This window comes from Ochotona curzoniae, unplaced genomic scaffold, assembly GCF_017591425.1.
Source record: "Ochotona curzoniae isolate NIBS_2020 unplaced genomic scaffold, NIBS_Ocur_1.0 contig_1328, whole genome shotgun sequence".
Classification (NCBI taxonomy): domain Eukaryota; kingdom Metazoa; phylum Chordata; class Mammalia; order Lagomorpha; family Ochotonidae; genus Ochotona; species Ochotona curzoniae.
This window is the reverse complement of record NW_024465041.1, coordinates 364,462-390,649: the sequence shown is the minus strand read 5'-3', so window position 1 is coordinate 390,649 and position 26,188 is coordinate 364,462. Positions and strand designations below refer to the sequence as shown.

Genomic DNA, 26,188 nt, shown 5'->3' with positions numbered 1-26,188 from the left:
ATAGTCATGTATGGGATTGTTTAGGAGACTATTATACAGAATGTGAATATACAATGGAAATTGTAGGCATTTTGAGGAGTCTCCTTTTGCCTGACGCCCAAAAGAAAAAGAGATCACTAAAGGACTTCAGAAAATCAAAGAATGAAAAAAAAAATCATGACAAAATAGTTTATTTCCTATCAAGATGAATGAAATAAGTGCTTAGATAATGCTTTTATGAGTGCACTTATACATAGTCTGCGTCATGTAGTTGTTAGTGCCATAGAACTAATCACCTTCATTTTGCTGCTGTTCACTCCCTTGCAGTAGAATGTTGCTATCCATAAAGACATTTTGATTATTTTTTTATTCTTATTTTTTGAAATTATTTTATTATAATAATCTTTACTCCCAGGTTATATTGAAATACAAAATCTCACATCTGTTTTATACAATTTCATCTCCTTGGCTTCTCAGAGGACCAGGAACTATAGAACTTTGTCTTTGGGTTTTTCTTGCCCATGTATCTAGTCTCAGTGATTGGCAACCTACTCATCATCCTGGTTGTTAAGTTGGACCCTCACCTGCACACCCCCATGTACTTCTTCCAGCCTATGTACACTTGCAGCCTGTCCCTGGCTGATGTGGGTCTCACCTCCACCATAGTTCCCAAGATGATTGAGGACATCCACACTCACAGCACAGTGATTTCTTATGGAGGCTGCCTGACTCAGGTATCTATGTTAGCCATATTTGGAACAATGGATGATTTACTCTTGACGGTGATGGCCTATGACCGGCTTGTTGCCATCTGTCACTCCCTGTATTACCAGGTATCATGAACCCTCACCACTGTGGCTTCCTACTTTTACTGTCCTTTATGGCCAGCCTTTTGGATTCCGTGTTGCAGAATTTGGTGGTCCTGGGGGTTACTTGCTTCAGCAGAGTGGAGATTTCTAATTTCTTCTGTGACCCTTCTCAACTCCTCAACCTTAATTGTTCCGACACCTTCAGCAATGACATAGTCACATGTATTGTAAGCATCATATATGGCATGGTCCCTATATCAGGGATCTTTTACTGTTACTATAAAACTGTCTCTTCCGTTCTGAGGGTCCCATCACCAGGTGGCATGTACAAAGCCTTCTCCACTTGTGGCTCACACTTGACAGTGGTTTGCTTATTTTATGCAACAGCCATTGCTGTGTATCTCAGTTCAACTTTCTCACTTTCTACTAAGAACTGTGCCATGGCCTCATTGGTGTACACAATGGTCACCTCCATGATCAACCCTGAGGAACAGGGACATCAGGAGAGCCATGCATATGCTACTGAAGAAAAGTCTCATTCTAGTCCCTGTGCCATGCATTTGAACCTGGTGGAAAAAGCAGCAGACCTAAACATTAGGTTTCTCTTCCCTAAATACTTGGAATGTGAGGCTCATGTTCTCTACATATTTGTTTCTGAATATTGCTTCTTTTGGTTTTTGTGATGTAGAATATCATGGAATTTTAAATATGTATTTATAAGTGCTTTTCTGCACATCTTGGAGATGTGACTAACTTCTTTTTTATGATTGTTTAAGATTTTATTTCTTGTTTTTTATTTTATCATTATTGTTATTATTTCATGATACAGTTCATAGGCTCTGGGATGTTTCTGACCATTTCCCTAAATTCTCTTTGGCAACAAACTGATTTCTCATATGTTATTACAATACTATATTTTTCATAAACAATGATAAGTTCATCATTGCAGGCATGAACAATGGCAGAGAGTCCAGCATCGTATTGTAAAGACAGAGTTTACAGTTTCCTTGGAAGTCCATCCTTGGTCTGAAAGTATAGAAGCATGCTGCATTTTATCCTGAGATCTGGGTGTTATACTCTTTTACACTGTTACTGTATATATCCTTAAATGAAAGGCCACAAAACAAAATCAGCTAGAAGAAGAAGGAACTAAAAGGAAATTAACACCATAAAGTTAAATAACATGCTACTGAATGATTAATGTGTTGCTGAGAAATGAAAATCAAGAACCTCCTTCATGAAATTAATGCTACTATATGATGTATGAGTCATAGAAGAATTTAATACAACAGAAAAACCATTTTGAGGAAATAAAAATAAAAACAAAACATCAAAATCCATGAGATAAAGTTTCTGCTGATCTTTGTTGTTGAGATGTGTCTTCTGTAGGCAACAGATAAATCGGTTTTGTTTTTTCCAATCCAGAGTACCCATCTATGTTTGATTGATGAGTTTTAGCCATTTACATTCAGAGTTAATATGAATAGGTGATAATTTCATCTTGTCCTGTTAGCAATGGGCATTTGGTTGTTTGATTTAGTCTTCTGTTTTCATTTTACTGGGATGTTCTTTACACTTGCCTTTGTTTTTTGGGTGCTATTAATTTTCTGTGTCAAGAGAACATCTTTAAATATCATTGTTAGGGTAGATCTGGAACATATATATTCTTTTAGCTTTTTATTACTGTGGAAGAATTTTATTTCATTTTCAAAGATGAAGAAAAGCTTTGCTGGGCAAGTTATTCAGGGCCATTTTAATTTTCCCTTTTAGTATCTAGAGTATGTCACTTCATTCCCTCTGAGCTATAGAATTCCCTGTCAGATATCAGCTATGAATTTAACTGCTATTCCTCAACAGGATCTTTTTCTTATGTTTGACTGAAGAGAGCTTGATTATCATGTGTTGCGGTGGAAATCGCTTTTGGTCAATCCTGTTGAAAGCCTTGCCCACCGCCCTGGGTGTTGTTTCCCAATTCTTTCTCCAGATTTGGAAAGTTTCTATTTATTATTTCATTGAATGCAGCTTTAAACCCAGCTTTGCTTTCCATGCCTTCTAGGACTCCCATAACTCTTAAGTTTGGCCTTTTAATAGTGGCTCTTCAATTCTTGCTTTTTTTTTTTTTAGCTAGACTCAGCTGTATTTTCAGCTTTTTGTTTGTTTCCCCATTGTGACAAGAAATATCTTCCAAATTCTGAAATTCTTTTTTTTTTTTGCTTTTTTCGTTCTATTATTGAGAGTTTCCATACTATTAATAATTTTTTTTAAAGATTTATTTTTATTATTTTTCCATTGGAAAGGCGGATATACAGAGAGGAGAGAGAGAGAGGAAGATCTTCCGTCCGATGATTCACTCCCCAAGTGAGCGCAACGGAAGCCCATCCGAAGCCAGGAGCCTCTTCCGGGTCTCCCATGCGGGTGCAGGGTCCCAAAGCTTTGGGCCGTCCTCGACTGCTTTCCCGGGCCACAGGCAGGGAGCTGGAAGGGAAGCGGGGCTGCCGGGATTAGAACCGGCGCCCATATGGGATCCCGGGCGTGCAAGGCGAGGACCTTTAACCACTTGCGCCACCGCTCCGGGCCCTATTAATAATTTTTAATTTGCACTATGGCACTCTTCATTTCTAAGAATTCTGCTTGATTTTGTTTCAGTATTATAATTTTGCGTGTGACACACTGCTTAAATTACTTGAACTCTTGTATGTGTTTCTCATTGTTGATAAGAAGCTTTATAATCAGATTTTGAATTCTGTATCCCCCATTTTCTTGATGTATTTCTCAGCTAACTCTGAGGTTGGCAGTAGTACTGATTATGCTTTAGTTTCTTCTTTTGCTCTTGGTCATTGTGCTTCTGGTTAGCAGATTAGCCACTTTAGTGCCAGTTTATAAGCTATATCACCCACAGATCTACAATTTGATTTTATTTATTGCGCTTGGTACCACGTTCTTTTTTTGCAGTTACTTGTGCCACTCCCTCCAGCGAATTTCAGGTTTGGGTTCTTATGTTAGAATTCTACAATGGTCTCTGAACCCTAGGTCCTGACTCATCACTTTTCCAATTTGTGATCTTGTGCTGTGGGTGCACCATTGTCTGTACAACCTTTCTTCCCCTCTGGTTAGAGCAGTTCTTGGCATTAAGGGGATATCAGGTGTCCTAAATAGCTAGGTTACTGGTGGTGCTGATCTTGCTGGAACCTGCTGGCCCAGACCTATTTTGACATGCAGGATGCAACATTAGTATTGCTTCCCCTGTGGGACCTGTGCAATGCACTGAGCTGGAAGTGAGCTCGCTCCAGGCTCAGCACATATGCATAGCGTTTGTCACACTGTACAAAATGGTGCCTGATGTGCCACTAGGGGAGTTCTGGATCTGCTGGCTATTATTTGTGGAAATACCTGAACCTCTTTTGGGTGGGATGCCGGTTCAGTGCAATGCACTGACCCAGAAATGTGTTTGCATCAAGCTCAGTGCATGCCTCAGTCCTATCCTACAACTTTACCTCCCTACATAAAATAGTGTCCTATACAGCTTTGGGTGGGGATCTGGTCTGTGAGATGCACCCTGTTTCCACATCACAGGTTTGGATCTTGTGTTTTGTCTCTGTTCCTGGTTGAGAGAAACCAGCAGGATGCATACTTGTTTTTAGGGTTCACCTCTTGAGTTGCCAGTGAACTCCACTTCTGAGTTCACTAGATTGAGTTCTGAGTTCTGGCTGCTACTGGAGCTTAACTCACTGATTGTTGATTGTCGCTGGGGTATCTGCTTACTGCAGTACCACGCTGTTGTCTCTGCTGCCTTCTTGTGTCAATCTCCAAGTGCCTGAATGCTGTTGCCTTGCCCTCTTCTATTTCCTGGAATGTGCCCTCTCTGCTTCATTCTGGCTAATGATCCTGCATCTATTTAAATGTGTCTTTACCCTATTCTGGAGAAGATTCTCCTATGCTAAGTATCTTTTTCATTGGAGTTTGCTGAACTTTGTAAATATCAGATTCTTCCTTCATAGTTTGGAAAAGATTGATTTGCACAATTTGCTGTTTCAAGATAGCGATTTGCCATTTACTCTCTATTTTTATTGTGAATTGGAGCAGAAGAGTGGGGATACCAGCTGGTACTCTGAAGTGGGATGCAAGTATTTGAATAACGTCTTAACGTGCTTTGCCCTGTCATCCTTTATTGTTAATATTGATAACACTAATTTTTGTAAAGTTTACTTTAAATTGCTAGGATCTATAGCTATGGTCCCAATATATCTCTGCAAAACGTATATTATTTTTGTCCCCATACAAGTATCCACTGAGTACTTGGAGTGAAATGACCAAATTTTATTATTTTTGGATGGCAGTGGAACACTTGGTGTGGAATTTCCAATACCATTTAAACACTGAATTCACACACAGAAAAGAGAATGTGGTCAGGATGTTTGTGCACTAACAGAGCTATCCTGTTTGTGCTTTCATGTTCTGCAGCACAAAGGGCAAGACAGAAGAGTTTTCAGCGCATGAAGTTTCTATGGATCTTCTCATTTTCTGTGCCAAAGCCACTGCACCACTCAATTAACTGAAAATCACTGCAAAGATTTTTTTTTTTTAATTTGAAAAAGAAGCAGAGCAGGAAGGAGCGAGCCTATCTTATTTTAAGTAATATAAAGGCTGAGTTACATTTTAGGATTTCAAGTCACTCTGCTGCACATACACAAGACTCAAATTGGTCAGTAGAATAAGAGAATTTACTACTCCTGTGAAACATCCTTATAATGGATACCAAACAACCAAAAAATACACCAAATTCACAAGGAAAGAGCAAGGTGACATTCCAGATATTTCCATTAGATTGTATACAGTTGATAAGCATGGCATGTGCAAGGCGAGGATTTTAGACACTAGGCCACCAAACTGGGCCCAATAAGCGTAATCTTGAAGATATAAAATAGAAAACACATGGCCCAGCACTATAGTGAAATGGTTAAAGTCCTCTCCTTACATGCTGGGATCCCATATGGGCACAGGTTCTTAACCCCGCAGCTCATTGGATTCTCAGAGGATCCAGAGCTGCAGCCCCTCCTCCTGGGACTATTCCTCTCCATGTACCTGGTCACAGTGATCGGAACGTGCTCATCATCCTAGCTGTCTCCTCAGACTCCCACCTACACACCCCCATGTACTTCTTCCTCTGCAGCCTGTCCTTGGCTGACATGGGGTTCGCCTCCACCATGGTTCCCAAGATGATTGTGGGCATCCACACACTAGCCCAGCTACCTCCTCTGCAGGCTGCCTGACTCAGATGTCTCTCTTTCTCCTCTTTGGATGCATGGATGATTTAGTCTTTTGGAATCCCTGATGCAGAATTTTATGGTTTTCTGGATTAACTGCTTCAAGGGAGTGGAGATTTCAAATTTCTTCTGTGACCAATCTCAAATTCTCAACCTTAATTGCTGTGACACCTTAACCTATATTATGCATGGTAAATTATTTGATTGGCATAATTTTTGGTGTTTTCTCATTGTCAAGAATGTTTTTTTTTTCTTACTATAAAGTTGTCTCCTCCATTCTGAGGCTCCCATCTCCAGATGGCAGGTAAAAAGCCTGCTCCACCTGTGGCTCTCACGTGACAGTGGTTTGTTTAGTTTATGGTACATTGCTTGGAATGTATTTTAGTTCAATTTTCTCACTTTCCACTATGGAGTGTGCCGTGGCTTCAATGGTGTACACTGTGATCTCCCCTATGTTCAACCCTTTACCTGCAGCCTGAGGAACAGTGACATCAAGAGTTCTGTGACGATGCTCTATAGAAAACCAACCTCATCTTGGTCCATTTATTGCAAGCAGAAAAAAATAAAAAAAACTAAGCAGCTGGATCTCCAAATCTCACCTGCCCCTAGCCATGACATCACAGGTTTTACTTCGATTTTTTTTTTTTTCTAAATGTTGCTTCTTTGGCTCTTTTTAACACAACATGTGATAGGTCATCTGAATACACTATCTACTGCATGTCTGAATTCTATTATATCCATGGAGCTTTCATTAATCCAGGCATGCTGGACTGTTAGGAGCAGAGGCCTCCCATCTTTTGTATCTTTGGGGCATACAAAGGTGTGAAGCGAATGACTGCCCTGTTGGCAAGGCCAAAACCAGGTTCCCAGCTGTATGGCAAGGCCTGGTAAATGTCCCTCCAGCTACTTCAATGAACTAAATGGACACTTAACTACCCATGAAATCTGTTGATGCATTGTTGTTTGCCCTTGTGAGGTGGTCTCTGTAAGTGATATGAGCTTAGGAACCCACGTCCCTAACAAAAGTTTACTCTCCGGTTTTGTTGGTGAGTGGGTCTTTAACAATTTATGCTGTTTTGGCCATTCCCAGGACCCTTGGTGGCTGGAGGAGCTCAAGAATGTTTTTACTAAGATTGTCAAACATGCCTTCAAACTAATTAAGGAGTTGTTAAGCTGTGGAAATTTATGTCTGAAATTTTTTGTTTGTTGTTGTTTCTGATCTTTATGCTTTTTCCCTCTATGATACATTTTTCTCCTTTAAATTACAAGTTGTAGAAAGAGAAATGTAGCAGGGGTTTATCACGTATTAATGTGTGCTGTCAGCTGAGCAATTCCTGGTTGCAATGTCAGAATGGATAATGGCCTGCTTTAAATTGTAACAGTTTACAGAGTTATCTTTGGAAACACCCATTTGACCATGATGTAAAAATCTGTGTAAAGCTTGTGAGATTTCCTGTATAAAAACGGGAAACATCTTTTTTGCATTGCCCATTATGATCAGGGAGTTACACTGATCCATCTTTTCTCTTTATCTCTATATATTTAAAAAAGAAAAAAAAACTGCCACCTCCACACATGTTTCCTGAGTTCTAAACTCAACTGGAGCTTGATTCGGGTATTGCACAGTTGGACAACTGTCTTTGTGTGTTATTAAAGTTCACTTCTTATGCAAAATTTACTTCCCATACACATTGTGCACCTGTCTACCTGGTCGGTGCAGGTGTCTGTGAGGATGTGTGTCACCGTTCCTTTTAAGGATGCACCAGGAAGCTTTCACAATTCTGAGGCCTGGGTCTCACATTAGAGATGCTGAGCTTTTGAAACTGTGGGTTGATGATACAAAAGTCTTTTTGGCAATCTCTGGATATGCTTTAAAGTCTACTTACATTGTTTTTTTCCTTTATGGTGTGTGATGAATCAATTTGCCTGTACTACTCTCAGGATTCTCCATTCATGACTTTGAATGCTTTCATTATCATGTGTGTTATAAGTTAGATTTATTACTGTTGTAGTTTATTAAGCTTCTTGAATGTGTGTGTACACTTCCTTCTTTAAATTTGGCCTGCTCCAAATTTTACTCATTGTTTTCGAGACGGCTGTCTGCCACACTGTCACTCTCTCTTTCCTTGCTTTGAGACTTACATGCAGCATATAATGTTCTTAGGGTGTCCTTTATATCCTTCTGGCTCTCCGCTCTTCATTATTTTTCCTTTATCCTTTGAATTGATCATTACAGATGAATACTTAAATGCAAAATGATGGACTTGTTACTATTCATGAGAGATTAAACTACTGTTACAATATAAAGGGAAATAGTGGGGGCAGGAGTATGTGCAATGCTGGAAAGGAAATTCCTGAGCCAATGAAACTGTATCATGAAAAAATGAATAAACTTTTAAAAATTCAAACAGTGGCCTGGAACCACAGGTGATTCTGAAAATACAATGTTATTATTTGCTGCTAGGAGGGATGGAAAGAATAAAGCTTCTTGTGTTAAAATTAAGGGAGGCATGTGGGTCATTAACCGTGATAGAGACCCTGGCGCAGCTCTCTGTGATCACCTTGAACATGCTAGGATCCCATTTGGGCGCTGGTTTAATCCTGGCAGCCCTGCTTTCCATCCAGCTCCCTGCTTGTGGCCTGGAAAAGCAGTCAAGGACGGCCCAACGCCTTGGGACCCTGCACCCATGTGGGAGACCTGGATGAAATCCCTGGCTCCTGGCTTTGAAATGAGCAGCACCAGCCATTGTGGTCACTTGGGGAGTGAAGCAACAGATGGAAGATCTTTGTCTCTCCTTCTTTCTGTATATCCCACTTTGCAATAAAAAGAAATAAATTTTTTAAAAATTGTGAAACATATTCTATAAGCTGTAATAGAGGAAATTAGATGAAGATATGGGTTTCTCTGTGTTGCTAGTTTTTAAAATATTTGTAAATTTAGAATGATTCTGCAATGAATTCTTAAAACAGATATACATGCTGATAAATAATAGGCAAAAATGTTTACTGATTCTTTATTCTAATTGATGAATTCTGCTATTGAACCTTCTGTTGAATATGAGTGATTGTATCTCCAATATTGCTCTTTCTTTTCCATATTTTATGCATTTTAATTTTTGATCTCATTGTGGTCAGGCATTTTTTTCCTAATGACACAAGATTTCAACGTGTGTCATTTCTTTCTTTCCGCATGGAGCATCTCTAGTATGATTATTTCAATTTGTTGATAGAAAATTAAGTATATCCATGAGTGTTGAAAATAGAGTCTATTTCTGGGAATGCAATGAGTTCTTTGGGCACTATTTCTTGGTTTCTATACATGATCCTTGAGTTCTCTGCTGTGCTTGAAGAAGTGGAAAATATTTACTCTCCATTATCCTCAGTAGTTTTACGGAGAGAAAGACCTTTATTAGTAGATATGTTGGAAACTGCAGGGGCTCTTTCCACATTGTCTAGGAAGAATCTTTTCTAGGTTCCACGTGAGTTCAAGCGGTTCACGTTGCAGTTTCAAACATACACATAAGATACAGGATGGGGAATGAACCCTGAAAGAGAGCTGTGGGGGATCCTCCACTGGGCCACAACCCCTGCTGGTGGGCACCATAATCAGAACCTGGGGAAACCCTGGACTGCCAGGGCTACAACACCCATTGTATGTACCTCATGTATCTGAGCTACATGTATACTTCATGTGTATGAGCTGGCTTAGGAGGAGAGCCTAGCTGGGCTAAGCAACACTACCCACTGTGCATGTATGAGCCAGAGTAAGGGGAGGCTGGTTGGGCTTTGCTACAGCTAACAAGTGTTGTGTGAGTTGGGGGGGTATGTTCTGATAAATCATAGTACTACTTGGAAAGTGCAAGATCCAGGGGTGGCAGCAGGCCCTGTGGGGAAATGTGTGCACCTTCTCTCTGTATGGCTTCAACTCCTACTGGTGAGCATGAAAATCTGGGCTGGGAGCATGCATTGCTAGTCAGGAGGTTGCACCACTGGCATGAGTTTGGCTAATAGAATCAGATGGGTTGAGCTAGGCTCCAATGTGCACTGGTGTGGATAAGAGCTGAATGAGATGTGAAAAAGACAGGACAGGTCTGTTTCACATACCATGATATGCATGGTCCAGGGCTGAGGGTAGGTCTAGGTTGAGTTATTGGGGATCATTCTTTTTTTTAAAATTTTTTATTGATTACATTGCATTATGTGACACAGTTTTATAGACACTGGGATTCCTCCTCTCCTCCCCCAAACCTGCTCCCCTCCATGGTGGATACTTCCATCTTGTTGCATTACCAAAGGTCAAATTCAGTTGAGATTATTTCCTTGCAAGCATCTACAAAGCATAGAGTTCAGCACCTTATTGTCCAGATAGGTTCAACAGTTTCATGGGGAGACTGTCTCTGGTCTGAAGGTAGAGCCGACAGAATATCATCCCAATCAATTAAAAGCCCCGACATTACATCAGTAACAATTTATAACATAATGGAAATAGTTGACATGGTATTGTGTAACCAGCGTGTTCAAAGAGAGAGAGAGAGAGAAAAAAAAGTGCAAGTTCTGAACCACATCCTAGGACTTCTACATTGACATAACAATTATTAGTTTATATACAGTTGGGTTCTATACACCTTAAAATGGCTATAGATTACTATTCAGCTGTCTCATGTCTATTTTAATTTTAGTATCTAGCAGTTCATAGTGTTGAAGCATGATTTTGCAGAACTTGGCTGTTTTTCAGGTAGTCTAACTCTATAACTGTAACAAGACATATGTCAACATTTTAGGTGAACAGTTTTAGGAGGGGTGTGCAGAGAAATCTTCAACACCCTAGTGAGGAGTAACTAATCTTTGTGTCCCACCCAGTGAGTTATAAGTGCATCCCCACTCCCCATTTCCAGTTTTTAAGCTTTCCTTGTTGTTCTCCATCTATTCTAGGTTTTTTTTGTTTATTTGTTTATTTGTTCGTTTGTTTTGAGGGGTTTCTGGAGCGATCCTGATGATCATTACGAGAGAGAGTGGGGACCCAAAGTTGGCACCAGGCAAGAACCAGAGAAAGCTCCTCTCCCTAGTCCCGAAGGTTCTGCGGACTGCCCAGTGCTCCTGGTTGTCGTTCCGATGACCTTGGAACCTGCAAGGTAGGGTATGGGGTTCTTTCATCCCATGTGGGAAATCCAAATGGAGGTGGGTGACCTCAGAGTTCTCGGCCTCCGAAGGCACTCCAATTCCAGTGGTCTCCTTGGCAGTTGGGATGTAGTCCTCGGAGCTCGTACTGATAGTCCTTGGTGAGGATCTAGGAGTCTTCAGAGTTGGGATACAAGCCTCCTCCTGTCTGCCTGCTCCACTCTGGGCCCTCCCCCCCGCTCTGTGCATATGACCTCCTGTTAAGAGGTTGTTGGGATTGCTCCTGATTCCCCCCATATGCCTTCGTAGTTTTGCTATTGTCTAATGATGATTTGAGTCTGTTGTCTATGAGTTACCAGTTATGATCCTGATAGGTAATACTTCCTGTCTTCCTCACACCTTATTGGGGATCATTCTAATGAGGGCAGAACAAATTGGATATCACTCCTGGAGAAGTATCTGGGTGAATCAAGACTCTAAGGTGGACTATGTCAGTGAAAGGACCTTGGAAGGATTTCCTCAGCTTCCGAGAAATGAAATCAACAGCATCTCAGAATGCTGAATCCATTTAAGCTGTATTGTGGGAACATGCTCCAACATTGGGAACCTGGGATTACAGTGGGTGACATTCTCCTATTCCTGAGTCTTGGTTGAGTTGCTGGGAGTGCCCTTTGTCCTTTTTTCTTCATTTTCCCCTAGATACCAGAAGAAAAAGGCATTTAGAGGCAGTTGTCTCATCTACATTAGCTTCACTCTCCCCACCCTAATTGGTGAACCTCACATGCATTCACCCCTCTCAACTGTGTAAACATCATGAAAAGTATGATGAAGTTATTAACAAAACCAAAACATAGTCTGAGTCTTCATCCAAGATTCTGCATGTGAAAGTCAGCAACAGCACAGCATACCTGGACCCGTTGTGTCTAGAGCCCAGGGACTCTTTCTTTCCCCATTCCCTTTTTCATCACTATCAGCAAGTCCTCAGAGATTGAGACACTCTGGACCTTTTGGCTAATGAGGAGCTCTGGGCACTGAACCCCCAGGGTCCTCCAAGTGTAAATAATGAGCCAGCACCTTCAGACCATGACTTTACCGGTGGTTTCTGGTAGTTCCATGCTATGACCAACATGATTTTAAGCACCTGCATGACGAGGACACATCATGAGTCTGTCTGCTCTTTAGTCCTGAGTCACACTTGTGAGGCACCATGCCATAGCATGAAGTAGAGGAGCAGTGGAGCCCTCCACGTGGGCCATGCCTCATCGGAGGAGCAGCACAGCCTGGTAAGTGCAGAGGGAGGTGGTAGAAGAATTTGGGAATGTCAGAAATATTGTTTCCTCAGAAGTAGGATGGAATGATGGTTGTGACACAGTGCCAGGAACATTTCAGCTCAGGAAATGTTTTTATTCTTCGTTCTCATTTGTGTCTCAAAGATCTCATTCTGAGTTGTTCTTTCCCTCACACCAAGACTTCACTCTGGCATGCCTTTCATGCTAGTTGACACTGAGTCTATATACACTTTCTTTTATCAAATTAGTATTCTCTTCACAAAATTAGATTTCCCAGTGAGATGTTAAGGGTTGCTACCAGATACTACACTAGGAGATATTTCATAGGCTATTATAAAATGATGCAAGCAACGATGATTTATTCTTCCAAGACAGTAAAAACAGCTGGTGAATGGGAAAGCCATGTGTCACTTAATTTTACAACTGAAAATAATTTAATGAAGCACTCTTTTAGAAATTTTTATGTGGTTTGTGGAATGAGGAACAGAAATTTGGAGATAGAGATCAAAGTAAATGACAAAGCAAATGATGTCCTCTTGGGCAATGATGGGAAGGAACAAGTGCTTGAAGGAGATGTGTGCACCAGACAGAAAGGATGAACATGAAACGTCATACACCTGGATTAGCATCAGTAAATGGAGTACACTTGTTTAGAGAGTCATGAACCCATTCATGCAGCCGGAGACCTGGAAGAATCTCCTCACTCCTGGCTTTGGTTCAACTCAGCTCTGGCCAGTGTTGCCACTTAGTAAATGGAATAGCAGAAGGAAGATCTTTTCCTCTGTCTCTGCTCCCTACAAATCTACCTTTCCAATACAAATGGAAATTAAATTTTGAAAAAAACTCCTTTGAAATTCTTTTTTTAAAAGCAAGTTCACAAGACCTCATTTCCATTGGAGTATAAACACAGGCTCAAAAAGATCACCTTATCTGGAATGACTATTTTATTCCTACACTGGTTTGTGTGCTCTATATTAGTTGCCACATTAACAGGTTAAGAGGCCACCTCCCACATGATTTGCTTCTAGTCTCTGGCTTGTGACTCAGCCTCCTGTCAGTGCAGACTGTGTGAGGCAGTGGTGATGGTGCAAGCAGTTGGCTTTGTGCTACCTGTGTTGGACACCTGGATTAAGGTCCAGCTAGCAGTCTCTGTGTTGGTCCTGACTTGGACATTACAGTTATTTGAGAAGTCTCTTTGACCCTAACTCTCAAAAAGAAAGAGATGATGGAGAAACTTCATAAAACCAAAGAATGACAAAAATTCTGACAAAAATACTAGTATTTCCCTATCAAAAACAATCAAGTTTAGTGCATAGATAATGCTACCCTATGTACTGTGCTGTAACAATATTTAAAATACTCTAAGTCAAGTGAGTCATTATTAGTGCCATAGACCCAAATAAGAGTTTACTTCTCTTCACTACCTTGAGGTAGAATGATGCCTTCCTTAAAGATGGTAAGGGCACATTTATTCTTCTGTTGATATCATGATGTTGATATCATGATGTCCTTCCCATAATTGCCCAAGAGGACATCATTTGCTTTGTCATTTACTTTGATTTGTATCTCCAAATTTCTGTTCCTCATTCCACAAACCACATAAAATTTTCTAAGAGAGTGCATTTTACTGTGATCAATGTCATGTCAGATCTAACATTCTTGGTCTTTGTCAGCTGAGTATCACTAAAGAAGGAATGCATAGAGTGTATGTAGAAAAAGTATGTAGAATATTGTAGAAACCAATTGTGAGAGTTCCAAGCGATTGGCTTCATTACTGAAAACATGGGCAGAAGTTTTATGGTAGCTAAACATCAATTGGAGGTGTAAGTCTTGAAATAACACTCTTATCCCTGTATAGTTTCCCAGGTAATATTGAAATTCAAAATCTCACGCGTGTCCCGGAATTCCATCTCATGGGCTTGTCAGAGGATCCTGAATTGCAGCCCTTTCTCTTTGGGATTTTCCTCTCCATGTACCTGGTCACAGTTTTTGGGAACCTGGCCATTATCCTGACTGTCACCGCAGACTCCCACCTGCACACTCCCATGTACTTCTTCCTCTGTATCCTATCCTTGGTTGACATGGGATTCACCTCCACCACAGTTCCCAAAGTGATTGTGGACATCCTCATCCACAGCACAGCCATCTCCTATGCTGGCTGCCTGACTCAGATGTCTGTGTTTGTACTCTTTGGATGCATGGATGATTTCCTTCTGACAGTGATGGCCTATGACCGGTTTGTTGCCATTTGTCACCCCCTGCATTACCAGATCATCATGAACTCCCACCGCTGTGGCTTCTTAGTTTTAGCGTCCCTTTGGGCCAGTCTTTTGGATTCCCTGCTGCAAAATTTGATGATCTTGCAAGTTATCTGCTTCACAGGAGTGGAGATTTGTAATTTCTTCTGTGACCCTTCACAAATTCTCAACCTTACTTGCTCTGACACCGTCATCAGTGACATATTTACATATATTGTAAGCATCTTATATGGCTTCCTCCCTATGTCAGGAATCCTCCTCTCTTACTATAAAATTGTGTCGTCTATTCTGAGAATCTCATCTCCTGGTGGCAGGTATAAAGCGTTCTCCACCTGTGGCTCTCACCTGACTGTGGTTTGCTTATTTTATGGAACAGCTGTTGGTGTGTATCTCAGTTCAACTTTCTCACTTTCTGCTGGAAAGGGGGCCTTGGCCTCAGTGGTGTACACGGTGGTCACCCCCATGCTAAACCCCTTTATTTACAGCCTGAGGAACAGGGACATAAAGAAGTCCATGAAAAGGGTACTCAACAAATTAGATCCATTCCAGTGCTTGAGCTATGCATTTGGACTTTTTGGGAAAAGCAGCAATACTACTGATTAAATCTCCAAATCTTACCTCCATAATCTTGATACATGAGGCCCTTGTGTCTCCATATTCATGTCTGTATATTGCTTCTTTTACTCTTTTTACTTTAGAATATTTTGGATTCTTAAATGTATCATTACAATGTTCTTCCTGAATCCTTTTACCTATAGACTTTGCTGTATCTCATTATCTCTGCCAGGCATCATGGACAGGTTACTCACTTTTTTTTATATGTTACATTTTATTTCTTTGCATAATTCATATGTCTGTTCCACACACATTTTGAATCTGTCTAATGTAATTTACACTTGATTTCAGTGTGGATCAAAACACTGTTCCTATTAAGGGAACCACCACTGGAGGTTCACCAAATCTCAGATCTGGGTCTCATCCAAGAGATTGTGATTTCTTTAAACTGAAGACTAGAATGAGGACAAATATATGGGGATGCTATCCATTTTACTATGTCAAAGAAGTTTCTATTTAAATTATATTGATTCTTCAAGAAATTATTCAAAATAGATATAGTTGCTATTAGCAAATAAAATAAATGATATGAATAAGCAAAAATGTTGTCTTGTTATTGTTAAACCCTGCTGTTAAACACTTTATGGAATGTTAGTGTTTGTATTATATTTTTTATTTCTAATATATCTGTTTCTCTTTCATATGTAATGTATTTTAACAAACCTATAATTTGATCATGCATTTTCCCCATTGCACAATTTTTGATTCATATTATGATCTTTGCCTTATTGAGTGTCTCAGGATTATTCCTTGAATTTGTTGATAAAATCTGCATAGTTTTGAGAGGTTTGACTACTTATGACCCACGCCCTATGGTTTAGTTGGCTAATCATATATAGTCAAGAGCCAGGAACCCATATGGACCACAGTTCATGTCCCAGCTGCTCCACTTCCCATCCAGCTCACTGCTTGTGGCCTGGGAAAGCAGTGGAGGATGGCTCAATGCCTTGGGACCCTTCTCCATCTGGGAGGCCTGGAAGAAGCTCCTGAATACAGGCATCTGGCCAAACTCAGCTCTAGCTAAAGCATCCAACTGGTGAGTGAGTGAAAGATGTTTGTCTTTGCCTCTCCTCTCCATACATCTGCAATAAAAACATCCAAAAGTTGGTTATTATTTCTGGAGATGTTATGTGTTCCCTTGTTTAGTTGCTGATTCTGGGTTTCCATGCATAACCTCTGTGTTATCTACTGTGCTTGAAACATTGGAAAACTCATGCTCTGAGTTGAAACTGAGAACTAGAACTGTGAGTTTTATGTTCAGATTGCGTCCTTGGAACCAGGAACGGAGGAGCACAGGTGACCTTCCTTGTGTCAAGTTCCTAGGTACTCATTCTTTTCCTCATTCCCAACTCCATTCATATCAGCCAGTCCTCAGAGACCATGACATCCTGGACCAACTGGCTCATGAATAGGTAACCTACGATGCTGTACACCTGAGGGCCACCTGGACCTATTTTGGTTGGAATTTGTCAGATTGTATGTCAGTAATATTTTCCCTATGATATCTGTGCTCTGCATTGAACTAGAAGTGAGTTCTCTCTTGGTTTTGTGCCTCCGCAGCTCGCTGTTGTTCCTTCAGCCCCATGACCTTTCCTCAGTACACAAAATGGTGCGTGATGTGTTTCTGATGGCGTTCTGGACCTGTTGTCTGTTAAGTTTGGGGGCAACCCAGACCTATTTTAGGAGGAATCTGTTGAAAGCTGAGTTGGTGCTATTTTCCCTTTAACCTGTACAATGTGTTGAGTTGGATGTAAGCTTTCTGCCAGCTTAGTGCCTGTGGAGCTCACTGTTATTTTTCTTACCACAAAGCCTTTTCCTCAGGACACAAACTGGCACTTGATGTGGCATTTGTGGTATCTGGTCCTGCTGGCCATTCATCCTGGGGACCACCCGAACCTATCCTGGGCGTAACCTGTAAGGATGCCAATTTGATACTATTTTTTTTTTTCTGTTGGACCATTGTATTCTGCCAAGCCAGCAATGAGTCTTCTTTTGGCTTAGTGAATGCAGTGCTTGTGGTTGGTCCTCCTGCCTTGTGGCAATTTTTTCAGCACACAAAATGAGGCCCAACCAGGCACTGGTGGTGTTAGAACCTGAAACTCTGAAAATTGGGTGAAGAAATGTGAGAAATTTTTCTTACCCCCATTTTTAAAATTTAAAATGATTATGAAATAAAATGTTTTAAAAATTAGAGCTATTAGTACATGTCAAACATTGAAACTGAAATATACAGTAAGAAAATTGAATGAATCAATAGAGAAATCAACTGGATAAAACTTTACTGTATATTTCAGTTGCAATCATTGGGTAGTGAAATAATGGAAGAAGGACTTCTCTCTGTCTCTCCTTCTCTGTAAAAATCTACCTTTCAAATAAAAATCGATCTTTAAAAAAATAACCATTTTTGAAATCTATTCCTGATGATATGATTTATTCCTTGGATTGTGTCATCTTTTCTAGTTTCTAAGAATCCCTTGTGTTCTCTGCTCAGTTGGGGAAATGGTCCCAATGCTTCTGTCCTCACTTCATACAAGGAAAGCCCTTGACCAACAGACTTGCTGAAGATTCAGGGAGACGATCAAAAATCCTCTGGGAAAATATCTCCATGGGCTACAACATGTGTGCTTGTTTGTGTGTGCGTGTGTGTGTGTGTGTGTGTGTGTGTGTGTGTGTGAGAGAGAGAGAGAGATTTTCCATTGAAGAGGTTTGCCCTTGCTCTCAAGTGCTCATCATCCTGCATTTGGGAATCAGCAGCAAAGTGTCACAGGTGAGCTTCCTTCTGTCTAAGTCCCAAGGACACTGCTTTTCCCCATTCCCTCCTCTGTCAGTGTCAGCCAGTCCTCTGAGACTGGGATATTCTGGACCTGCTGCCTAACAAGGAGCTCTGAGTACTGAGCTCCCAGGGTCTCCCAAGTGTAAATAATGAACCAGCACCTTCACCACATCACTCCATCAATGGAAATCTCATAGCTCCATGCTCTTTCCCATAACACTGGGAGCATTTGCATGAGGAAGAAATGACCTGAATTTGTCTCTTCTCCAGTCCTGAATAAGAAAATGTGAGTTTGAGTACATCCTGGTAAGTGCTAAGGAAGATGGTAGAGGGATCTGGAAATGTCAGGAGCATTATTTTCTCAGCATCAGGAAAGAAATGATGACTGCAATAGAGTGCAGCTAACATTTCAGTTCAGGAAACCACTTCATTTTATGAACATGATTCTCATCTGTATCTCAAGATCTCATTTTGAGTTTTGTTTCCTTCACATCAATATTTTCCCACCAGCATGTCCTTCATGATAGTAGCAACTGAGTCTGTATAAACTTTTCTTAAATCTTCAAAGATGACCAGGGAGCTTATGATGAGGGATGCCAGGAAACACAACATACAGTGTCTGAACTCTGTGTCTAAGCACACTGCTTCATCCTGTTACCTAATGGTTTAAGGTGCACTGCACATGTTCCTTTTTACTTTGTTTGAGAGGGGAGGAGCTCAGCGCTTTGCGTTAGTCTTCTTGTATGAGGTTTTAACGTATCAGGTGTTGGTTCCAAACACTATGGAAGCACGGCCACCATACCCCTCTGATTCCTGAGAAATGATTTCACATTTAATTCCTACATTAAGAGACCTGCTGCCCACTGTGCCCCCCTCATTATCGTTTCTTTATAGACCACACTGGGCAGCAGCCTGTGAAACATGACATCAATTCGGTGCTAAATTGACTGGCAGGGCAGACGCAGGGTCCTACATCGACGTGCTCTGTGCTGAACCCTCTCTGAGATTTCACTTCTTGTAATTACTGAACTTTCTGTGAATAGAGCAACATGAATTGAGGTGTTAGATTCCAATTCTACTGCAGAAAAGGCAGAAACTAACAAGGGACCTCAGAGATACCTGATATTGTAACCTCTGGAAGTATACAGGGAATTTTCTGCTGCCTGGTGGACAACATTGAGTTCAAATGCAGTGGACTCAGAGACAACGTCCTCTGGAAGGAGGCATTCTCCACCGACCACGTCTGTTCTGGGTGCATGGTGGGTTGTCAGGATTTGTGACACTATACACTCTCAGATATTAGAATCAGTGCCTCAGTGGTATAGCTACTTCGAGTAATGATAGCACTTATCTTGGATGTTTCATGTTTGCGATGGTTACATCAAAGATGGATAAAATACATTTTAGATATTGTTTTGAAGTTACATGTCATCTAGTTCATTGAAATATGACCTGCTGAGCACTGTGCTTTCCTACTGATGTTGCTTCCACCAGTGTATGAGATAACTTCAAAATTCATGGAAAATAGAATGAACATTTGAGCTAATGATGATGTCAACTTTTTAGAAAAAAAAAATCGATGTGCAGGTTTTTTTTCCATAATATCCATTTTCCAAATATGAAAAAATCCTATTTTTTTATTAAGCAGATTGTACTTTTCCTTCTAAATCCCAAAATTTTAAAGTAAAAGTATGTCCTTACAAGCTATGTGCTGTGTATTTATGGAAGAATGACTGTCTCTCACTCCTGAAATTATGGCCTGCATGTAATACTTAAGTAGATGAAGCATCAAAAATTCTGTTACATAATGAATGGAGTTGTGGTTGGCTCACAGTGTCTAACCATAACCATTGAGGCTTCCACACACTTGGTGCTATCTTGTAGGTACCTTGATCCCTTTCAGGAGCTTCCCATGAAATCGGAGATGCATGGGAATATCAGAATAACAGTGGCTTGTGTCTTTGAGAAGGACAGGGGTCCTGTCACATAACTTAAGTTTCATTGCATAATTATATTTGGTGAATATTGAGAAAGCAGAATTACTAAGATGTGTTAAAAAAGAGACAGAAGAGGAGGCGGATGTTCTGCCCGAGCTGAGACATGTCTTAGATTTGGGCATCACTGATGCCTCCAGTTCCCTTGACAACAGCATTCATGATACACTTGCTCTGTAAAAAATGCTCGAAAAAATCAGAACAACGAGCTATTGAAGTTCTGACTTCCCCTGAATGCTAAGATGGCCACAGACACAGGTTAGTACTCCCTTTTGTCCAGAACACACGCAATCACAGAGACGTGGCAAGGTTTGCATGCAAGAGTGTATCCTAGGTGAATTGTCCAGGAGTAGAATGCTGCGCTCTTTTCTCCTTCTCATTATACTGGCTGCTCCACTTGAGCCAATTGAAATAAAAATCCCCATCACAGGATTATATTTCCTAGTGAGTTATCATGAAAGATTGTTACCAGAAACTGCAGTGGCAGATATTTGATGGACAAAACATAATGGAGCATACAGTGATCATTTTTCCCCCAGGAGAGCACACACAGGTATTGCACGGTAAAATTGTATGTCACTTGCTTTTGCAACCAAAAACAGTTTCATGAGCATAGCTTTTAGAAATGTTCACATGTGAGACAAAGGACCAAAAATTTTGAATTCCAAGTCATCGCAATAGACAAGTCAAATAATGTCCTCTCAGGCAGTGATGGGGCAGATGAGGTGTTTGAAGGCGATGTGGGCACTTAATAAAAGGAAGGAAAAATCAAACGTCAATGCCCACTCGTGGGTTTAGCAGCAGTAAGTGTAGTACACTTCATGCAGCTTTTAGAGAAAATGATTTCAGTGCTCTGAAATCAATACTGACCTAAGGGGTGTGTTGTGCCTCTATGGGATTAGGCATCAGCTTGGGAAGCCTGCATCCCATGTCCTGGTACCTAATGCAAGTCTGGACTCCTTTACTTCTGGTCCATTTCCTGTTTATGTGCACCTTGAGGGACACCACGGTTTGGCATGGGTGTTTGACTTCCTGCTATCACTTGTGAGACCTGGCTGCACTTCTTGGCTTCTGATTTCAGTTGTCTCAGTATATGCGATGGGACTGGTACACTACAATCAGCAGTATGCATGTAAGCTGGTGCATGTAATAAACTGAGCAAGACCCTACATTGTCTGATACAAACAGGAGCCAATCTTGGGTCATTTCAGGCATGTTTCTGTGGGGTACCCCAAAATGGAGTGCTGGATTCAAAACTCTCACCACAGGGGAAAATAATCACAGGATTTGTGATCTGACTATGAGATGCATGTATTGGGACTGGGCTTTCTCAGATGCTAATGCCTTTGCAATGGCTAGCATGCCCGGATACAAATGGGGGAACATGACAGCCAGCTCACCAAGGTCTGAAGAGGCCTTCTAGTACCATGTCAGAGGATGGAGGGCAGAACAAACTAGAGAAGTCTTCTGGCCAAGCTTTGACAACAAGTATTTGGATGAGTGACATCCCTAAGATGAACAATGTCAGCCAATGTGACTTGGAAAGATTTCCTCAAGCTTGCAGCAATTATATCAACAGCATTTCAGAACTACTGAGACCACTTAAGCAGTACCCTTCAAGCATGCTCCACACCAGGGATCCGAGGATGGTAGGAAGTTGCTGTCCCCCTTTCCCAAGTACTGATGTGATCAGGCTACTGGTAGCAGCCATTTCTGCTGTTCTCTCTCCACCCCACCAGATACAGGAAGAAAGGAATGGGAAGCAATTGTCTCCTCCACTTTTCCCCATGCCTCAAAACTCCCCACAGTGCTCACTCTAATCAGCAAGTCCTCATGGTCATCCATCCTTCTCACCTATCTAAATAACATCAAAAATAAAAGAATATACAAGTTAAAATGAAATTGTTAAAAAGCAAGTGGCTTATTTGCAGAGTGCTGCTGCAATCATAGGGCTTAATCATAGGGTTTGTTACCATCTGCCACCCCCTGCATTACCAACTCATCATGAACCCCAGTTGTTGCAGTTTCTTACTTTTGATGTGTTTTGTGTTTAGCCTTTGGGATTCCCTGCTGCAGAATTTTATCGTCTTGGAGATTACCTGCTTCAAGGGAGTGGAAATTCCCAATTTCTTCTGTGACCCTTCTCAGCTTTTCAGCCTTAGTTGCCATGACACATTCAGCTATGATATGATCATTTATTTGGTTGGCATCATTTTTTTTGTTTTTCCTATGTCAGGGATTCTCTTCTCTTACTATAAAATTGTCTCCACCACTTTGAGGGGCCCATCATCCAGGGGCATGTACAAAGCCTTCTCCACCTGTGGCTCTCACCTGACTGTGGTTTGCTTATTTTACAGAACAGCCTCTGGACTGCATCTCAGTTCATTTTCCTCACTTTCTCCCAGGAGATGTGCAGTGGCCTCAGTGGTGTACACTGTGGTCACCCCCATGCTGAACCCCTTTATCTGCAGCCTGAGCAACAGAGACATCAAGAGAGCTGTGAGGAGGCTCTTGAGAAAAATAACTTCACCTCAGCTTTTTCATTTCACATAGGGGAATGCAGCCATCTAAACCTGTAGACCTCTCAGCCTCACCTCCTTAATACAGGACATTGGTGTCTCTGACTTCTCCCATTTTGCCTCTGAATGCTGCTGCTTTGGGTCTTAGATGATTTAGATCATTTGAATATATTATTTCTTCCGTGTTTGAATTCTGCTATATTCATGGAGCTTTCAGGAATCCAAGCATGCTGGACCAGTGAATAATTCTCTTTTTCGTGCTTTTGAAGGTCACTTCTTCTTCTTTTTTTTTTTTAAAGATGTATTTATTTTTATTGGAAAGGTGGCTATTCAGAGAGGAGGAGAGACAAAGAGGAAGCTCTTCTATCTGATGATTCACTCATCAAGTGAGCACAACGGCTAGAGCTGAGCCAATCTGAAGCCAGGTCCAGGAGCTCTTCCCAGTCTCCCGCATGGGTGCAGGATCCCATGGCTTTGGATCATCCTCAACTGCTTTCCCAGGCCACAAGCAGGAAGCTGGATGGGAAGTGGGGCCTCTGGGGTTACAACCGACGACCACATGGGATCCCAGCACATGCGAGTTGAAGACTTTTGCAACTATGCTATCGTACCAGGCCCTGAAGGTCACTTCTTATATAGAATTTACTTCCTATGCACATTGTGCATTTGTCCCTCTTGTCTGTGCAGGTGTCTGTGAGCATGTGTGTCACTGTTCCTTTTAAGGATGCGCCCGGCAGCTTTCACAAATTTTACTTGAGATGCTGAGTTTTTGAACTTGCCATGACAACAATCTTCCCAACAGTCCTAGTGTGAGAGCCCCAGGACATGCATGGGAATAGACCCTCATTGCTCAGTGAGGCCCCTTGCTCTACGCATCCGTCCCAGTGAGTTTTGTTGGACCCTGAGGCAGAAGGAGGGTGAGTGGAAGCATTGCACGTCAGCAGGATAGTGGAAATCATTTGTTAAACATGGGAAACCAAAAAGTGGTAGAAACAATTCATTCTTCTCATGTTGGTTCATTGTAGAGTAGTCAGGACATGGACATCACACTATATAATAGGAATAACTGAAAAATTTTACACAAACGTTGTCTTTCAAAAAATGCATATTATATGGCTTTCAATTTGTCTTATTTTCTACAAACTTTTGAAAATAATCTCTTATACTACTATTGTAGTGTGGATGTCAAATATAAAATAAAGAATAAACACATAAGTTGGGGTGACTCCAGATTGGGCCTGCCTGGAGGCACCTTGATACCTCTTGCCCAGTAGGGGCAGCAGAAGATTTCAGGGGGTCTGTGTGGGGTCCTCTTGCCTCTGCTCACCCAGTGGTGGCAGAATTGATTCCAGATTGGGTGACCCAGAGCCAATGGTGCCAGAGGAAGTCCTCGGGCCACCCAGCAGCAATATGGTCTAAGGATTTGGGTGTGTCTGCTTACATGGCATACTGACCATGGCACAAGGGAAGCTGAGCAGGGACCTCAGGGTTCATGTACAGGTGAGGAATGAGTCCTGAGGAACATCCATGGACAAGCCACTGTAGTTTTAGATAAGCAAGGGTGCTGAAACCAAGTGGTTTGATGGGAGTAAGAGGAAGGCTTTTAAAGGTCAGTCCAAATCACCAGCACATGTGGGAGACCCAAGCTGGGATAGTCAGCAGTGACAACCACCTAAATACACTCACTGGCACATATTAAAGCTAGAGCTGGAGGCCTACCTGGCAGGACTAGATCACAGCACCCATCAGCAAGAGTCTGAACAGGAGACTCATAACGTTAGGTTGGGAAATGACACTAACCAACACATGAGAGAACCAGGTCTGACAGAAGGATATGTTGGGGATGTGTAGGGCTTACCACAGTGCAACTGCAGTCTTTGCTGGCACATGCAAGATCTGTGGTTGGGCACAGGCATGACTGGGGAGCTTAGGGGATGCCCCAGCTGGCTTGGGGTCCCAACAGTGAATGTGACAGCCAGAAAGGAAGCAGAGGAATGGGCTGGACATGGCTGTAGTCTCCCTCAGCATGGATGTGGACTGATTTTGTGGAGTGCCTGACTGCGCTGGATTCAAGCACCCACTGGTAATCATGAGTCTGGGTGGGGGTAGAATGAGCTTGGCTAGATCTTGGCTCCCACTGAACCATGAGAGAACTCTGTTTGGGCATGGATCAAGTAAGGCCGGGCTGTAATACCCAACACTAAGGATCAGCAAGGGTGTTGGCTGGTTGGGTAAGGGTACTGCCCCTGCCACAACATCTGATGGACAAAGTCAACCTGGGCCAAGGACCCACTGATGTGGCAAGATCTGCCACTATGAAGAGATCAGATAGAGAAGCTTGAGAAACTTGTTTGTCAGTGTGCAGTCCCTGCAGGTGAGGGCAAGAAGCAGCCCAGATCATGCCAGGTTATAATACATGCTGACATACAGATGGGTCAGGTCTTAGGGTGGGCCAACCCTGGCCAGAAAGTTGATTAGTTTCCTTGTCTTTACATTCTTCTACTGGGAATGGTGGCTATGTTCCTTTCGGTGAGTCATGTTGTCCTTTTTTGCTTTTGCTTCTTATACTTCTGCGTTTATACATGGGCACTTCTGAATTTATTCCTTGGTATTATGCGCTAATGTGTTTGTCTTTGAGTTGTGCCTCTGTGACTTGGTGGAGTATCTTCTCCTTCAGTAAATACATGGTGTGTGTGCTCTTGGGGCCACATAATCTGGTCAGTGTTTTGTGAATTTCAAGTCAGTGTTCTCTCAATGTATCTCAAAGACCTAGAAAACCAAATCAAAAGTTAGTAGCATGAAAGAAATAAAACTATAGAAATCAAAATTGAAATTTAATAAATGATACATAAAATTGATGCATTAAAGATGAGATGTAGTAAACAAAATAAATAAACAAAATACGTACATCATTGGCTCCACTAACCAAAAAAAAAAAAAAAAGAGTTGGAGAAAACCCAAGCCAGTAAAATCAGAGATAAAGGAATTACAGCAACAGACACCACAAATACACAGTTTCATCGACAATGACGACAAGAAAATACATAACAACAGAGTGAATAACACAGAAAAAATGGGTGGATTTCTGGATACATGATCTGCCTGAGTCAGGATAACACAGGAACCTTAAGTAGACCAATATATAAGACAGAAACTGAAGCAGTAAGACAAATGCATCTAAAAACCAAAGCCCGGGAATGTGTGGCTTCACTGACAAATTCCACCGAATTTTTAGTAAAGAACTTACTACCAATAATGTTTAAATTATTTTTTAAGCAAAAGTAGCAAATCCCCCCCAATCCCTTTTATGAGACCATCATCACCTTAATAAAAAAACCCAGAGAAATAGACAGCAAAGAGAACCATAAATCTGTACCCCTGAGAAACATAGATGCAAAAATTCTCAACAACAACACCGAAATTGGAAGCAAGATTCCTACTGTAGACCTTATACAAAAATGAAGTCAAAATCGGTCCTTTTGGGTCCAACATCATCAAATTACTAGAAGGAAACACCTAAAAGGAAAAAAAAAAGATAATAGAAGGCAAACCAGAAGGAAACATTATGGA

The 26,188-nt window shown here is 41.4% G+C and overlaps 2 protein-coding genes and 1 pseudogene across 2 annotated transcripts; all 3 read left to right on the top strand.

The window, feature by feature from the left end:
- Positions 1-437: 437 nt before the first annotated feature.
- Positions 438-1,352, top strand: LOC121146557 (annotated as a pseudogene).
- Positions 1,353-14,333: 12,981 nt separating this feature from the next.
- On the top strand, positions 14,334-15,320 carry LOC121146547 (olfactory receptor 18-like). Its single transcript, XM_040966036.1, has one exon. It carries the CDS (start codon positions 14,373-14,375, stop codon positions 15,318-15,320), a length of 948 nt encoding a protein of 315 aa, XP_040821970.1. The 5' UTR covers positions 14,334-14,372.
- A 6,206-nt stretch (positions 15,321-21,526) lies between these two features.
- On the top strand, positions 21,527-22,652 carry LOC121146542 (olfactory receptor 18-like). Its single transcript, XM_040966025.1, has 2 exons — positions 21,527-21,632; positions 22,063-22,652. Exons 1-2 carry the CDS (start codon positions 21,527-21,529, stop codon positions 22,650-22,652), a joined length of 696 nt encoding a protein of 231 aa, XP_040821959.1.
- The last annotated feature ends 3,536 nt before the right edge of the window (positions 22,653-26,188 follow it).

Coding starts and splice junctions, on each gene's coding strand:
- LOC121146547 (XM_040966036.1), top strand. CDS start 14,373: ATGGGCTTGTCAGAGGATCCTGAATTGCAGCCCTTTCTCTTTGGGATT.
- LOC121146542 (XM_040966025.1), top strand. CDS start 21,527: ATGTCAGAGGATGGAGGGCAGAACAAACTAGAGAAGTCTTCTGGCCAA. Junction 21,633..22,062: donor GATGAACAATGTCAGCCAAT/GTGACTTGGAAA, acceptor GCTTAATCATAG/GGTTTGTTACCATCTGCCAC.